This window comes from Schistocerca serialis, chromosome 3, assembly GCF_023864345.2.
Source record: "Schistocerca serialis cubense isolate TAMUIC-IGC-003099 chromosome 3, iqSchSeri2.2, whole genome shotgun sequence".
NCBI classification, from domain to species: domain Eukaryota; kingdom Metazoa; phylum Arthropoda; class Insecta; order Orthoptera; family Acrididae; genus Schistocerca; species Schistocerca serialis.
Genome location: NC_064640.1, coordinates 845221141 through 845239344, shown reverse-complemented (window position 1 = coordinate 845239344; position 18204 = coordinate 845221141). Strand labels below are relative to the sequence as shown.

The window sequence follows — 18204 nt, the reverse complement described above, 5'->3', positions numbered from 1 at the left end:
TCTTGTAAGTTGACTGGACCAGCCAGGTACAGCCATACAGCAGTGTGGGAGTGAATCTACCCACAGCTTTCAGTTTCCTCCCTAGAGTTCTCAAACTTTCAGTCTAGCATTCAACCAAATCCTGAAACATTGTTTTATGTACTAAATATGCTGTTCAATACCTTCTTTACATCACACGGAGTATGCTCTCCCTATTAAGTTTCCAAAAGCAGTTACTTGTGTGAGATGAAATTTAAAAACGGTTCACACATGAAACTTTGATAAACAGAGTTAACTGCAATGGAAAGAATAAACTAACAAGGTGATACACACAGATATACTGACATACTATTCCTATTTTTTACAGTACAAATTATGTATATTATCCCATTTCAAAATTGGAAAAGGATCTACTCATGTAGTCTTATAGCATATATATATCATATTCTAAAGTACAAATCTATTACAAAAAATCATTATATAGTGCATCATAAATTTGAACAGCCTATAGATAAGACAAAACTCTAGGAATGACATTATCTTACGTACTACATTCTTGATAAACACACCACAATTATGTAGTCTTATGAATCTGCAAACATAGTGTGTATTTTCTTCTAGATCATTAAGCATCCATGGTCATAGGTCTTGTCCTCTATACTAAAAGTTAACAGTACTTAACATTTTACATACTTGCTTTACTTACCACTAGTTCCTCCTATCTTTACACGTGCAAGGACATTTCCACAAAATTCTTATTATACTGGATCTTGTCTCTAAACTGTTCAGATATACCACAAATTGGTACCTGTCTCAAACAAACAGTTCCCTTCCCACTGATCAATCTTAATGTTAAAGTATGGACATCCAAAATCTGAATCATCATCTCTGATAATAGACACTTCATGTAAAATATCACTTTCAATTTTGTTAAATGCTACATCCACACTGTTTTTACAGGGTTTAATTAACTTTGCTGATATCATAGAATCACTTTGGTTACTCATTTTGTCAGGTATAGATTAAAGACAAGGAATGGATTCCATAGTGCAACTGACCTCACTTATTACAGAAGGAACACAAAAAATATATTACTGTCAAAATTACACTTCCTGCTCAGATCTTCTTTGACTTCATTCCACCAATTTGGATATAAATTTTGACTAACCACAGCTAACTTATTCCAGAATGCACATTTATCTATGTTACCATCAGTCTCGTCCAAAACAAACTTAAAAATGTTTTGACCTTTTTCTCTTGGCTTACTCTGTGTGATATTAATGAAAATCTGCTTTGACTGTACTGGTATTCCAAGACTCTCACTTACACCATCACATACATCACCTTACCTTTATTCACAAATAACTCTGAAACTTCATTATTCTTAAACTCCACAACTACATGACAATCATCATAATCATAATCCCTGATGATGATTATGATTGGTGATTATGATTGATGGTCATACATTCATTCTCAATAAGCTACCAGTCTCAGACATAGCAACTTCAGTCATTTCACAGCTCTCATTCGCATCTATATAAAAAATACTATCTAGTTCAGATCCAGTGGAGTCATCACCTGACTGGTATACATCAATAACACTGTTTTCTGAGCAAAAGAAGAAATCCTTAGTACATACTGCATCAAAACACCCATTAGTGTCACATTCTGGTTTGTAATTAGTACTGACAACACTATAATTAAATATAGTATCTCAAAACTTTTTATCAAAACATAAGTGAGAAATCTGATATTCCTTCTGTTCAACTTCAGATATCTGTGCCACTTTATTAACACTGTCATTATTGTCTAATTAAAAGTGTAAATTGAAGGTCCCATGCTTTTTGTGTTTCCATGCCCCAAAACTATGGACCTTCATTGAGGCGGATTGCTGTTTCCCGAGTAGTTACATCTACAATTGTTTCTTTTATTAAATTCCCCTTGGTTATCCCCATTATTCCTATCCTGCTGATGTTAAAAATTTCTGTCTCTATTAACATTTTGACCCTGATAGAAGCTACCACTATCTCTGTTTCTGTAGTTATTACCATTGTAATCTCTCTCATTTTGATTATTTTGGTACATGCTTCTTTCTACTGCCCTATCCAGCCTGTCAACATATCGTAAAAATTGTTCAAGGCAATCATCAGTTCTGTGCACTAAATCCCACTGCAACCTTTTTGGTAATCTCCTTTCGAGTGCATCAGTCATTGCCATTTCATCAAATGGTTTATCAAGGTGCATAAATTTCTGAAGTTGATTCTTACAAAACTCTTTCAGGGTACTGCCCAATTCCTATAATGAGGAAAATTCAAAAGTTCACTTTTAATTCTCCCCTGTTCAGCTTCTGACTATAATTTATTTGAAAAACTGTTTTTGAAACTTTGAGATGTTTCTCACTAACTTAAATTTAGATTTACCCAAGACAGAGCTTCGCCTTCAAGACATCTTTTAACAAATTTAATTTTTTGACTGTCACTCATGCCTGACACACAACTCTCTTTACAGTGGTGCAGAAGATCTACTGGATGTGAATTGTCTTACAGAAAAAATTTTGATTGGAATGTTGCGCCACGCAACACTATTGCTTGAATGCAGATTTTTGTAAATACAGTTTTCCTGAACTGCTGAAATTTTTTGATCTAAAACATTTACATTAGTTTGCATACTGTTTTCAACATTTAAAATTCTTTGATTTAAACTACTAAAGTTCTTTTCCATTTTTTCTGCTATGACCTTCTGTTCAACTCTGATGTCATTAACATTCTTCATCTGTCTTGCAGACTCGGCAACTAACTCATTTTCCAAAACAATAAATTTATTTCCTAAGACATCAACTTTTTTGTTCACACTTCTTAATCCCTTGGACAACCCATTTTTTAGCGCTGAAACCTGATTACTAAGTTGGTCTGTTTGGTATTGTACCTTATCCGTTTTACTATTGTTTTCAGCTTTTAGGTCATTTAATTGTCCTTGTAGTGAAGTAAATTTTCTATCATTGTCCGTGCCTATTTCAGTTGACTGCTTATTAATGCACTAAATTTACTGTTATTATCTGTCTTCATTTCCTCTAGCTTTGCCAAAATTAACTGCAAAATATCAGTTTATATTGTTTCTTTGCTGACTACATTTTCACTTGGCTCATACATGTCCTGACTGGGTCCCACAGCTTTCACTTCTACGTCACCCCTGCCCTCATCTCTCTTCATTTTGTTAACAATCACACAAGTACACAAACAAATTAATTTCACAAATACTTTGTACTTAGCTTTCCTTTTTGATGTCCCTCATTGTAGTTGTAAGGTCCTCTTTCAATTGATCCAGTCCATCATTATTGGAAGTATCTCATCACTGTTGTTATAACTTGACTGTGCAGCTCTCGGTCTTCTTTCTCTGAGTGATGGGAAATTCAATATAAACTGCAAAAGGCACAAATCACTCTCCCTTCTCTAACAGACAAAACTTCATTATCAGTCAACTGATCATGCCACCAATTGTAAAATTACCCTCCCTCACATCAACAGTTGGTTTTCACTCTTCTAAATAATTGACTTGTTTCATAAGCTTTGAGAGGAGTAAGATTGACAAATAAACTTTTTTACTTACCTTCTTTTCTCATCATTGGCTCCAGTTTGTCACATCTAGGGGTTGATTCTTGAGGCTTAAATTTTTTGACTTTGTAGGTTTTCAGATGACATGATAACTGTTAAGTAAGTCTGTTGTGTAATTTCTGTTTTTGTACTTTTTTTATTGTATCACATTTCTCTATATCACACTGTCTTTACAATTTACACTTCCATAAAACCAAAAATTTCATTTTTATTGCCAAAATTAAAAACATGTCCAATTCCATCAGAGTTGTGCCCAGTATTACTTCATTCTGTGGTACTAACAGCAGTCCAAAGAGTTTACAAAACAGGGTTTACAAACTTTCTTGACAAAAGAAGAGTTTTCACAAAGCTATATAATTATTTTATAAATGAGACCAGAAATAAATTTAATAAATATTATCACATTGTGCAATTAATAATAGGAATTTTAAGTGAGCCAGATATTTCATGATTTTATTTCGTGATTTCAAATATTTCCAAAAGAAAAGTAATTTTAACTGTAAATACACAGTTAATACATATCAATTGCAATAAAATAATGTCTTTTTACACATTTTAGAGTGAAGTATAATACATCATTCACAAAATCATATGGAATTCTTTTAGTTAAACCGATGAGATAATATTAACCTGTTTATAAGGTAGAAAGTTTTTTTTGCTATTGATAACTTCTGTTGAAAGAAGGTAATGTTAGAGGAGGGTGTCCCTTTACCAGTGGTACTTGCTGATGAAGCACACTATGCACCTAGCACACAATTTCTCACATACTTGTCAACATCCTGTCTTCACACTCTTCACCAATATTGTTGAGCAACCTTACAATCTATTGTTCTTTGACCTCTGTGCCCAGTTAGAATGTGGTTGTGAACTTCTTTCAATACTTCTTCCCATAATGCAGCAGACATCATGATGCATGGCTCAAGCTTCAGTGGCCTACCTAGCATTCCATTGTGCATGGCAGATTGTGGCTATGTTTTGAATAGCTTGTGTTGTGACTTGGCAAGACAGCCAAGCCAACTATGAGGTAGCCGAAAGGCACGCGTTTAAGCTCACGCAGGCTGGCTTGAGGTCTGGAACAGTTAAAGGAGCTGAGTCTAGTAAAAAAAGTACATAGCTTCTGGAATACTTAACTTTAATCCATAATTGGTAAACATCAGTCTGACGGTACATGCATCACAAGATAAATAGCAAATGATAATGGCGCCTTGCTAGGTCGTAGCAAATGATGTAGCTGAAGGCTATGCTAACTATCGTCTCGGCAAATGAGAGCGTAATTTGTCAGTGAACCATCGCTAGCAAAGTCGGCTGTACAACTGGGGCAAGTGCTAGGAAGTCTCTCTAGACCTGCCGTGTGGCAGCGCTTGGTCTGCAATCACTGATAGCGGCGACACGCGGGTCTGACGTATACTACCGGACCGTGGCCGATTTAAAGGCTACCACCTAGCAAGTGTGGTGTCTGGTGGTGACACCACAGCTTGAAGTCAGCATCAGCAGTTAGCAGCTTCTATCATTCTGTATGGTTACAGCCAAGTGTCCATATGACACCAAACTTTCTGCTTAATCCGTCTGCATTTTATGTGCTTTCTGCCTGGCTTATAAATCTCCTCCAGTCAAATTCGTTTAATTTCAATTCCCACCAAGTCCACCTGCTTGGAGCCTCCTTCAAGCTTAATAGCCATTTTCACACTGTGTGATCATTTAAGACTTTGAATTTCCTGGCATAAATATAGCGCCTGAAGTACATGATACCACACATCAAACTCAACATTTCCTTTTCCACACCCAAGTAATTTTGCAGCTTCATTTAACTGTTTTGATGCATAGGCTGCAAGGTGCTCTTTCCCATTCACATCTTTGCTTATAGTACACCCTCCTGGCTAGTTATTTGCATCACAGGACAGAACGAATTCCTTCTCATAATTCAGAAATATTAACACTACGTTGTCTGGTGATACGACAGTGGTGTCGTGCACAAAATAGCAGACAATGGCCGGCGACGCCACAGTGGTGTCATCTGCATAGTATCGCTCAGTGGTCGGTGACACTACAGTGGTGTCATGAGCATAGTATGATGCAGTGGCCAGCGCCAGCACTTCAGTATCTTTTGCATTCTGTTGGTGTTTTGTTTAGGTAACAATAAGTTACACACATCAATAAGTTTTTTGTTTTTATAAGTACTTGCACACTTTCATCATGGCAGATGAAAGAGACAATAGGATTATTTACAATGAAGGTGCAGGTGTCTTGTCTGACATTTTGAATGACTTGGCTGATTAGGAAGAAGACATAGGATATCAAAAAAATTAAAGTGAAGCAGAATCGTAGGAAGATAGTAAAATACGTCCAAGAAGAATTCAGTGAGGGCTACGGTTTCAAACTGATTCGGCTGAATCAGATGAAGAAGACAGTGCACAGGGGTCAGACTTTGATTTACCAAGGACCAATAATAAATTTTAAGGATCCTCGCGTCCAAACATATTTCCCAAAAATACACAGAGCATCGAGGATATCATAGAATTAGATATCGGGAATGATCTATTTGAATATATTAGCAATGGAACCAACGAATACTATAGTCAAAATTGCAAGAGAAGGAAACTGGATTTAAAAAATGCCAAATTTGTCAACGTTATGGGACCCAAGCATAGAAATTGGTTTGGGCTGCTATACTTATGAGAATTATAAATACAGCAAGGATTGATTATTATTGGTCAACAAATCCATTGATAGACACACTGATATTTTGCAAAACGATGTCCTGCAACCGAGTCAGACAAATATTATCATTTTTACATTCTTCCAACAGCAACAGTAAACTGGATAATGCCAACCGGCTAGTCAAAGTGCAATTTGTAATAGATTATTTTTCCAAAAAGTTTGAAGAAATGTTTAATCCAAGTCAGAACATTTCAACTGATGAAGGAATGACACCATTGGGTGGACAGTTAAATTTTAAAGTTTATAATCCATCAAAAATTATGAAATACAGCATACTCATTCGGATGCTGTGTGATTCGAGTACAGGATACATTTCTTCATTCGAGATATATTCTGGTGCTGGACAGCCTTTAGCAAAAACAGTGATGGAACTATTGACTCCTTCTGAGGGAAAGTGTCACCACTTCTTCATGGCTGATTATTATAACAGTGTAGAACTTGCAAAGAAGTTACTTGAAAAGAAAATTTGAGTTTGTGGAATGACATGGCAAAATAGAGGATTTCTGGAAAATTAAAGCTCACAAAAGTCAATGTTTTAGAAGCTTGTCATCTACGGAAAGGTGACAAGTGGCCAGTGACAAGCCAAGTAATCTGAATTAGTGCTGCCGGCGCCAAGTGTATAAATTTGTACAAGATGTGAGGATGGCAACGTGCTAACATGGGGCTAGTTGTTAGTGCTCCTTTTATCTTTTTTGAATATGAAATTGGGAAGATCTTAGCTGTAAGTCGGTTAGTTTTAGTGATGTACAAATCAGTGAAGTTGGCCATACATAAATATAACATTTCTGAACCTCATTCCATGTTGATTAAGTATGATGTGGAGTCATTTAAAATATTATGGAGGATTTATATTAATGCATGGTTTTGCAGTGATATGTACCACTAAATCTCTCTTGAACTTCCAGTTGCAGCAAGTGGTTTAAAACTCACAAGCTTTCAGTCAAGTACTCCTTGGCAACTGTCAAGTAGTGACTGTCTTTTGGTTGCCGCTAACATCCTTTACTGCTGCACTGCCTTACATGATGTCACTGGTGCTCACTCCAGCACCATATGGGGTAATGTTTGCATTGCGCCCCTGCTGTACCTGCTTCAGCTTTCTGATGGCTGTGTTACAATCCTTGCTCAACGGTAGGCTACCACCTTTGCTGAGGGTGTTTTCACAAACTTTTATCTATCACTTCTTTAATTATGCTATCCCAGAAACAACTAGTCCATGTAATAAATGATGTCACTTTGAATGCAGTATGATGTGAATACTCTAGAGCATGCTCCACTATCACTGATTTCTTATGACATGACAGGGGAAAGCATCTCTCATGTTCTGTCTGACAGAAAACTGTCAATGCTCACACAGTATTTTATATACTCCTGGCATTCTGAGGCCTACATCACTTTTACAGGTCTCGTGAGTTGTCAAATTTTTGTTGGAGGTCTGTAGACTGAATCTGTTTCATACCCCTTTAAGAAGTGGCTAATATTTCTGATTAATGAGCCACAGAACAGAAAAAAACATAAGCTTCATTGAGTTTTATTCAGGGTTCTTCTGCTCCTGTGTTATCAGGAAGGTGGTTTGTGAAATCTGGTAACTAGTGTATCTGTTTTCCTTGAATACTTTCTGTATGTGGTTCAGTTCCTTCAGCAGGTTTTCAGCATCTGAGACACCTTCCACACAATGCACTAAGATCCTCAGAACAGAATATTTTTGTGACAGATAGTGATAGCTGTTAATGTGCAGGTATCTGCAGTGTGTGTGGGTGGGTTTCCAGTAAACACTGTGGCTGACACACAAATTGCTTTATGGCAGATGAGGACATCAAGGAAGTGCAAGGCGCTACCAGTCTCTACCTCCATTGTGAATTTGATGTTGTCATGGATATTGTTGATGTGGTCCAAGAATTCCCCAAGCTTTTTACATTCATGTGACCAGATGATGAATGTATTGTCAATGTAATGATAAAAGCAACTAGGATTTGCAGGAGCCACAGCCAGTGAAAAGCATTTGTCTGATTAAAACATTCTATACTCTCCATCATACAAAATCAGATGGACGGCCTCACATTGGAAAGTCCATTAGCTCTAGTTATACCCAACTTGTTTATGGAGAACATCATGCTGGACATGCCTCCTGCAAAGTCTGTTTGCTTTTATCATTACATCAATGACACATTCATCATCTGGTCTCATTGATGTGAAAAAACTGGGGTAATTCTTGGATCACATCAACAATATCCATGACAACATAAAGTTCACAATTGAGGTGGAGACCTATAGTGCCTTGCTGTTCCTTGATGTCCTCATCTGCTGTAAGGCAATGTGTGTCTCAGTCACAGTGTTTACTGGAAATCCACCCACACACATCGGGATCTGCAAGCTAACAGCTATCACGATCTGTCACAGAAATGTTTTGTTCTGAGGACCTTGGTGCATCAATAGAAAGCTCTCTCATACACTGGAAGGTTGCCAAAGGAACTGAGTCACTTACAGAAAGTATTCAAGGAAAACGGCTACAACAATCGCCAGATTTCAAAAGCCATCTTCCTGGAAACATAGAAGCAGAAGGGCCACGAGAAGAAATATAAGCTTGTGTTTTTTCCATTCTATGGCTCAATAATGGGAAAGATCAGCCATTTCCTAAAGAGGCATGAAATAGATTCGGTCATCAGGGCTCCAACAAAAGTTTCACATCTCATCAGTCCTTTGAAAGATGGTATAGGTGTTTGAATGCCAGTAGTACATAAAATACTGTGTGGGGGTGGGTATTTTTATGTTGGACAGTCTGTGCATACTAATGAACAGTGCTGAGGAGAACACAAGATACTTTCACTTTTGTTACCCTGAGGGATCAGTGGTAGCAGAGCATGCTCTGGAAAACAGACATCACATTTCATTCAAAAAGACATCAGTTATTACACAGATGTGTTGTTTCTAGGATATCATAATTAAAAAAGCAGTAGGGATAAAAATTTGTAACAACACTCTCAATGAAGTTGATGGCCTATAGTTAAGCAAGCCTTCGGACCCTACCATCAGAAAATTGAAGTGGGTACTGTGGGTGTGCAATGAAAGTATTACACTATATGGCAGTGGAGCAAACACCAGTGACAACAAAGAAGGAAGCACCGCTGTATAAGTATGATGGCAGCAACCAAAAGATAGTCACCACTTGACAATGGCAGAGGAGTACTTGGCCCAAGGGCTTCATGATTTGACACCATTTGATGTTATTGTGAGGCCAAGAGAATATTATCATAATGGTTAATTGTTTATCAGATCACTGTTGATGTTAACCTATAGCACTATCACAATTACAGTAAGCTGTGATCAGCAAGCCCAACCTCATGCACTTGCATGGCAGGTCTTAATTTTTTGTGGAGATAAAGTTGCCTATTTTCCCAGGTTTCAAACACATGTTTTTTATTTTTCCTAAATCAGTTATGGTGAATGATGAGATATTACTGTTGAGGAGGACATGGTTGATTTGTCATTACCAGAAGGATGTTGAGCTAATCTTCCTCAATACTTTATTAAACTGTACGCAGCTCATGTCACCCACGTAAAACAAATGTCAGTTTCTAATCCGCAATTATCCTATACCAGTATCATAGAACCAGTATTGATTAAGAAGTGAAACTTTTTGCTCTCCACTCAGTCCTCTTGTTACAGGCTCATAACAGTTAGCTACACTGCCTGTAGTTAATAGCTGTGATGTATGGGAACATTTCCTATTGTAAAGATTCAATTCAGTAATGACTTTCAATATAGTAGTAAGAAAGATTTGTTAGGAGGGGTATACTTAATGTAAACATGTATTTAGAGGACTATACCATGACATGAAAGAATCCAGTTAGAGAACTATACCATGATAAATCAGAAAACTTAGACAGGCTGCAAATGACACTTTCTTAAAAGGGTACTTTTTCTAACTGTTGCTAATTAACTTTGTCTAATTATCAGAAATTGTTATTCACTTAGCAAATAAGATGGATAAATGGTACAAACTTGGATCCTCTTTGCAACTATTATTGAGAAATATTTCAAACAGTTGATTATACACTTTTTAGTGAGCTTCTGTGCAACGTATTTCTATCAGTGGAAGCAAAAGTTTCAGCATGGCATACTCCTATTTTTGTGAGAATGTTTTATAGCTGTGTTATCCTAAGAATTCTGTATCAAATGAGCAGCAGCAGGAGGCCACTTTTGTAATCATAATGGGGATGTGCCAGTTTCTACCCTTTGTATAGGTTTTTTTTTTCTGTGGTTGTGCAGTACGACATAAGTCAAATGATTGGATGTAGATGTAGATATGAAGTGGATTGAATACCTCAGAATGGCAGTAGGGAAGGTGAATGGTAGACTTCATTTTAATTGAAGAATTTTGGCAAAGTGTCATCCATAAAGGAGATGGTGTGTAGAATGCTAGTGCTATTCATTCATTCAAGTATTTGGCATCCCCATCAGGTTGGATTAAAGGAAGACATGAAGCAGTTCAAAGTGGGCCGCTGGATTTGTTACCAGTAGATTCAATCTGCAATTTGTCCCATGGGTAGATGCTTGATAAGAAATAGTAAGATACAGCTAAACAAGAACAAGGGTCTATTACAGCCACAATAGAGAGATTTAATAACAAAGGAAAACTCTTCTCAATAAAATATAATACAACTTCTCTGACACTAACAGGCACACACCTGGAACACTCAGTGAATAAACATTGTGGGGCATGAAGACCATGCCACAGATAGTCCCTAATGACAGAGGTTGAGTGCTCAACATAGCTGGTTGACAGGTATGTCTCAGGATATCACTGGAAAGTTATAAGTGCTGCTGTGGGGGCTTCCGATCAGGCCCTGACTGATTAGCTGCTTAGAGCTTGTGTGTGAATTGGCCCAGAACCCTGGTGTGGTGAACCATCAAATCGTGTTGGCTTGCACTGTCCTGTATAGATGGGACATGGAAGAATTCATGCCAATCCAGTTCTGCACACAACCCAGTTGAGGAAATAGGTCCCTGACGTGGAGGACCTCTGGTGGTGCTCGTCCTGCTGTCTGTCATCCTTTATGTGATCAGTTCAATGCAGAGAGGCAATACCTTGTACATATGCAAGCCCATGATGGTTTGGTGTCTGAGGGGTTGCTGATCCCTTTAGGTGAATGAGGGGTACATGGCACCATCAGCACACAAGTTTTATGAAGATGCTTTATGAACTTAAATGAGAATCCCTTGAGGAAAGATAATGCTCTTTCTGCAAGGCATTAATCCTGAAATTTAGAGAACCAACATTTGAGGCTGACTACATAATGAATCTACTGCTACCAACATGCATTTCACATAAGGATCATGAAGATAAGATGTAAGAAATTAGGGCCTGTATGGAGGCTTTTAGATATTCATTTCTTCATTGCTCCATTTGCAAGTCAAACAGGAGAGGAAGTGATTAATAGTGGCACAAAGTATCCTCTGCTGTGCACTATATGGGGGTCTGCAGCGTATGTATGTTGATTTGTTATTAGTAGTCAACCTGCTTAGCTGAGTGGCAATGTGTTTGCCTGCCACGCAGTGGGCCCAGGTTCGATTTCCGGCCGTGTTGTGTCACCATCACCACCACCACTACCACCACCACCACTGACATGCAAGCCACCCAACGTTGCGTCACCTGAAATAAGACTTGCAACCCAGGGCTGAACTTTCCTGGATGGGGCCTCCCAGGCAACGAGGCTACAATGTCATAATTTTTTTTTTTTTTTTTTAAGTGTTCATTCATAGTTAGCATTAGAGTATTTTAAAAATGTTTATTATGGCATTTAGACATGGTGTTGAAACTGAAATAAAACTTGGATGTAGATTTTAGTCCATAACATAAAACAACTATTTCTTTAGGCAACATTTGATGTTGCAGGCTACACATGACACTGTTAAACATTTGGTATGTGCAGTGGCTGTGGGTGTTTATTATTGGTATGATGAAACTGATTATAAAATAAACAGAGCTGCAAAAGACCCAACTACTAATATGAACAACCCCATTCACCAGTAGTGTTAAAAAGTATAAATAGCTCCATTTTCAACTAACTGTTACGGAAGAGGACCAGAGAAAATTGACATTTTTACAGCATGTTTGATTAACAAATACTCTGTTGAGAAATAGACTCCAATGTGGACACAGTTATGAGACAATGTTCTTCATACTTATAGATGTGTGACAGACTCTGAGGTAATCTCAAGTATGCAATACTACAAAGACCACTGCATATTAAGGTACCTCAAATTGTACATAAAAAATGATAAGTGACATCATTACATAAAAATCTTTTTTGAGCCAGGAACATAAACTGAGCAGTGTTGAGTCAGTTTAATTCTGTTTTAAGTATCTGTTATCTCTGAGGCATCATTCTTGAGACACCTTTTATATTTCAATTTCAGTTGCAGCAACTGGAAGTGGAAAATCGAAGATTACATGCAAATATGACTAAACTTCAGCTATCATTCGATGATTGCTGTTCTAATCAAACATTAGATGATGAACCAGGACGAGAAGAATTGCTAAGTAAGTTCAAATTGTTCCTTCATCATAGTAAGGATCTTTCTTGTTGCTGTTGTTCCCAAACGCCCAAGTTCATGGTTTTCATTCTGAAAAACAGTTTTTTTTCCCTCCACAGACGCTCTTTCTAATAATTGAGGACTTCTGTAAGTGCAGGTTTTTACAAATACTGCCAGTTCTAGACAGAAATAATTATTCTATCATACTACATGCTAAAGGTATAAAATTGCTATAACATTAAAACAAACATAATAGAAATAATGTTTGAGAATGTGTTCCTGATGTGCATTTTAAGTCTGTATTTCCAAATACTCTAGGGATGGTAACTTGACATTCACAGGTGACTGTTCAACAGCATAACATCTGATTTTCTACACGACTGGTGTTATTTTGTTATACTTGAATCAGTATTAATTTCATTTATTTATGACAGTGTTATAAATTTGTTCTCATTCAGAGCAGTACAATCAGCTGCAACTTGAAGTTGACAGATGGCGAGAGGAATGCATTCAGTTACACAGTATTCTAGCAAAGCAAACTGAAGGTTTGAAGAATGTTGCTAGTATCAACTATGAAAGTCATGTACACTTAATAAATGAGGTTGTGGAGCTAGTACTGGCATTTGAAGCACAGAAGATAAACAGGTATTTGCAAAAATGCAGTACCATATCTTATTTTTGTTAATTAAGTCTGGGAATCATTAACTCTTTAAACTGTAAATTCATGTAGGCAGCTGGAAGACGAATTGCACCAAGAGAAAAATAAGTGGCAAGCAGAAAGAGAACAACTCCAACAAGAAAATGAGCAACTCAGAGAGGAGAATGATAATGAGCACAAGCTTTTGTCTCCAAGCTTAACTAAAAGCCCACAAACTCAAACTGAGGCTTTTATGCAACATGAAATTATAAGAGTGACTTCAGAAAAGCTGGTGAATATTAATTCAGATCATATTAATGTTTAAAAACTTCATTAAAACAGCTTATAGCATGTACAGGATTTCTTTGGAGGAAACACACATGCATGAAGAGGTGATAATACAGACTGCTGTAATGGGGAAACAATGTATAATTCTATGCTTTCTTCTCAGTAACAAAACTTAACAATAGGAGAATGCATAGAGGACTGAGGCCAAATCAGCAATAATATTTGTAGTTTTCTGTGGTCTTTTTAAGAGTTCATAATTATGCCAATTTTTTAGATGTTTCCAGTTAGTCCCTTACTTAATGCTGAACTTCATGGCTGGGCACAAATACCATGCTGCTTTCTCTGTCAGGTACTAGTGGAAAATGTTTGTTGCTTTCATCTTGTGACCCAGCAGTGAAGTGTCCATTTCATTTTTCTTCTTTCTTTTTTTCATTTTTTCTCTTTTTTTTCTTGTGTAGTTGACTGTGCTGAGTGCTTTTGCAGTGCAGTTTTTTTCTGTCATTGCAGATTAGCATGGAATGAAAGTAAACTCTCACTTCACATACTTCATTCTTCAAATCAAATTCTTGGAGGGTGTTTGTAAAACTTTACATTCACATTTGATTGAGGAATAACCAACAGTACAAAATACCCTCTCATAATGACTGAGTGACACACTTTAGGGATGTTACCCCACTTCTCTTCTCTGCTTCCACCTTTTCCCTGCCTCATCCCCTTGTCCAGATTCCTGTGATGAAACTTTCTTCCATCACCACCATTAAAGCTGGTATCCTCTGGGTGAGCACCTACACACTAACATGAGATAATTACCTTTATTATTCAATTAAGCAAAACTCTGACAGAAATTGTCTTTCCAGCCAATAAAATTCATATCCTTGTTAATAAAAAAACCGTTTATTTTCTATTGGAATCAATTTACACCTGCAGTTGTTACACAACTCATCTTCAGTCTTAATTTCTTCATGTTTGTTTTTTTTTCTGTGAAAAATTTCATTATCTCTTTGTCAAACTAGTATTTGTATAGTATGCTACTCCTAATTTCCTATAAACCATATTATAATTTTATCACTACTTTCATAACTTTTTATTCTATTTTAATAACAGCTATTAAACTCCACTATATTACTAAAACAACAATCACCCTTATGGCTGCATTCATTACTATGCAATGTTGGGTTTGAAACATTCCTTTTGTCCATATGTCAGAGCTTCTGTGGCATTGCATGCAATTCCATCCATGGCAGCAGTTGGAATGAACTACTCTTAGCAATGGCCAGTGTGCTACACAAATAATGTGATTTACTGCTCTGTAGATTTACTCTGAAGCATTATTAGTAGAACTGGATAACTTCTCAGCACTGCCACACTACCCAGTCAGTAGAAATAAGGGTTGCCAGCCTTGACTTGACCTGTGAGAGAGGGTTGAACTTCTCACTACTCCAGAGTCAATAATTGAAAACCCTGTACTTACCAAACTACTTTCAGGACAGATTCAGAGATATGAGCTCTGGACTGGAAATGATAAATGCTGTCAGTTGAATACATCACCTCCAGCTGGCTACTGGCAGCTGTTGTCAATAATAACTAAAAAGGAAGTTCAAAGTCAATGTAAATGGAGAAAGACTCACACAAAGACATTACTCTAAAAATTTCTATCGAAGCTAAACATTCCCACATTGATCTCACTGTCTCAAACACTAATTTACAGCTAACTAATGTCACTCCAATCTGATGGAAGGGCTGTGCTTACCTAAGAAATGTACTTGCACTTAAAAACACACTTGCCTGGAGCACTGACAAGTTCAAACTGAAATCCATACTCCTTCTGAGTCTGTTTCCTGTAGTATGAGAAGTAACTTGGTTTATCATGAAGCTCTGCAGCTGGAAACTGGCTGAGGCAACTAAGATAATGGACAGGACTAGTGCACATGAGTGGCTGAGAAACAATATGTTAAAAGTTGAACAACAGCAATGCACATTCACCCAACCTCATCACGATTCCACATAATGGTCACTCACCTTCATTCCTATGTCAGTGGCATTCTTTCATGAAGAGTAGAGTTGACTGGAACTGACGCTAAATTAACTTTCACGTCTACTTTGCAGAATGTGGCAATAAGGTGTGTGTGAATATGTAAGCTATTAGATTACCAGTACATTTTTATTAGGTTAACAGCAACTTGATGTGAAATATTCTTTACACAGAAATAAAATGTTGTAATGTCAACATATCTGTAATGGTTTCACTTCTCACACAGGCATGTTGGAAGATATACATGTGTTACGAAAATTGTCATGAACATTAGATTGATTATGGAAATTTTGATTGAAAGCATTATATTTACAATGATATGTGTTGCAGACATGTTGACTGTGTTGGGTACTAATTAAAGACTCAACTGGCTGTCATCTACCCTGTGCCAAGCTGCAGCTCATCTGAGAAAACTTTGCTAATACCACGAATAATTATGTAAATTCCAGTTGTTATATTTTAAAATATTATTATCCAATTTATTGCTGTTTTTGTAATGAGTTAGCAGTTCATTGCCACTATATGCAAGCAGTATAGTGAAACTTCCTGACAGGCACACACTGCGCTGCAGAGTGAAAATCTTATTCTGAAAGCAGTATAGTTTCTCCCAGTATTGCATCATCTGCTTCATTTCTTTGATTATGGTATACAATCTACTGGTTTCAGCATAGAAAAATCCTGGCAGCTTTGCATCTGTCATTTAGCTGCAGATATCATGTTCATAATGCAGTAAAGAACCGAGCCAGAAATGTTAAAGCATTGTACTCCTTCTTTACATTACTTACTGAATGCTTCCTCTCAGGATACTCTTGGTATGCCCAGAGTTACAGATATCACCCTCCTGATATGACTATATGATTGTAAATGCTGTGATCATCTTCTGTGGCTTCCCAACCTGTTTAATATATCCTTGAACTATGAAGTCCCTATTTTAAGAATGCTGATGAACTGTATTTAGTTTCTTGTGTTTTGTTAAACTTCACCCAATGTACATGGACCAATAATTACAAATGATTAGTGAGGAAATAAGTATAAGGTTTAACTGACAGAGATACAATGAATATATCTTATGACTATATTGTTCCAACTTATGTGGCCAGAGAATGTGACTCCTGAGGATAACCTTTCATGATACCTTCTCACTTGATAATAAGGAACTTTACATAAATCCTGCACATCCATCATTATTGAAAAAATCAGTATGGTCCAAGGAGAAATGCAAGACCTTTTTCATCTAACATCATCACTGGAATTTTTCTTGTAATGGTTTGCAAATAGATGCAATTTGTAGTGCAATCATTTCCTCAGCAGTTTTATAATTAATCCCACATTTATTATTTTTTGTTATTTTTTCCCAGTCCATTGCCTGCAAATACAGTTTTGTTTCCTTATACTTTTACCACAATCAGTGCAAATGGCAAAATACATTTTGGATATATTAATTATTTCTAAATGTGTTGTGTACAAATTCCAGGTTCTTCAAGAAAAACTAGATTTAGCTAAAGAGGAACTTTCAAAATGCCAGAACAGCATAAAATTGCAAACTGAAGTGCTGAAGGATGCAGGGTGTAAGTATATTTTGAAGACCAATAAACAGGATGTTAAAATTATTCCATATTTTGAGAGGTGCTGTTATAATGATTGTGTAACTGCTCCAGAAACAATATTACTTTTTTCCCCTAGTGTTTTCCAGCAAATTAGATAACAATGCTGAAACAGCTGAAAACTCAATAGAGGCAGTGCTAGTGAAGAGGCAAGATCAAAGGAATAACAGAAGAGGGATAAGAAAGAAGGAAAGACATTACCAAGGAATTTTTGAGTTTCACAAAGAGGAAATTAGACATATTGTTAGGCATGTGATATTTGGTCAATATATATGCCTGAATAATTTTTCATTATGTTCACACATGTGTTCTCTTTATTGAAGTACTTCCATTGTTTATGAATTTTACGTTCTTTTAATTGCAGAATTAAAGCCACATATTGCTGTAACATTACTGCCAGGATTGCCTGCATACATTTTGTTCATGTACATTAGGCATGCCGACTGTCAAAATGATTATGAGAAAGTACGGTTACTCCTGACAGCAACTATCTACACCATTGAAAAAGTTACTAAGAAAGGCCATGATGATATTGATATAATCGTTTTGTGGCTTTCAAATACTGTGAGGCTTCTGCATAATCTGAAACAGTACAGTGGAGACAAAACATTCCAAACTGAAAACACATCACTACAGAATGAACAGTGTCTACAGAATTTTGATCTCACTGAATACAGAGAAGTTCTTTCAGATACAGCTGTAGAAATCTACCAGGTATGCCTTATATTTACTGCAATTTTGTAGCTGTTGTACAAACAACAGATTCCAGATGATGATGATAATTGGCGGTGGTAATGT

At 36.8% G+C, this 18204-nt stretch overlaps 1 protein-coding gene across 1 annotated transcript in view; it reads left to right on the top strand.

Moving 5' to 3' along the window:
• LOC126471257 (unconventional myosin-Va-like) overlaps positions 1-18204 on the top strand; it is a 109248-nt gene that overhangs the window by 25046 nt on the left and 65998 nt on the right. Inside the window, exons 3-7 of the mRNA XM_050099376.1 lie at positions 12729-12852; positions 13304-13490; positions 13576-13774; positions 17277-17370; positions 17891-18120. Of these exons, the coding sequence (XP_049955333.1) occupies positions 12729-12852; positions 13304-13490; positions 13576-13774; positions 17277-17370; positions 17891-18120 (834 nt within the window). The remainder of the gene's footprint in view (positions 1-12728; positions 12853-13303; positions 13491-13575; positions 13775-17276; positions 17371-17890; positions 18121-18204) is intronic.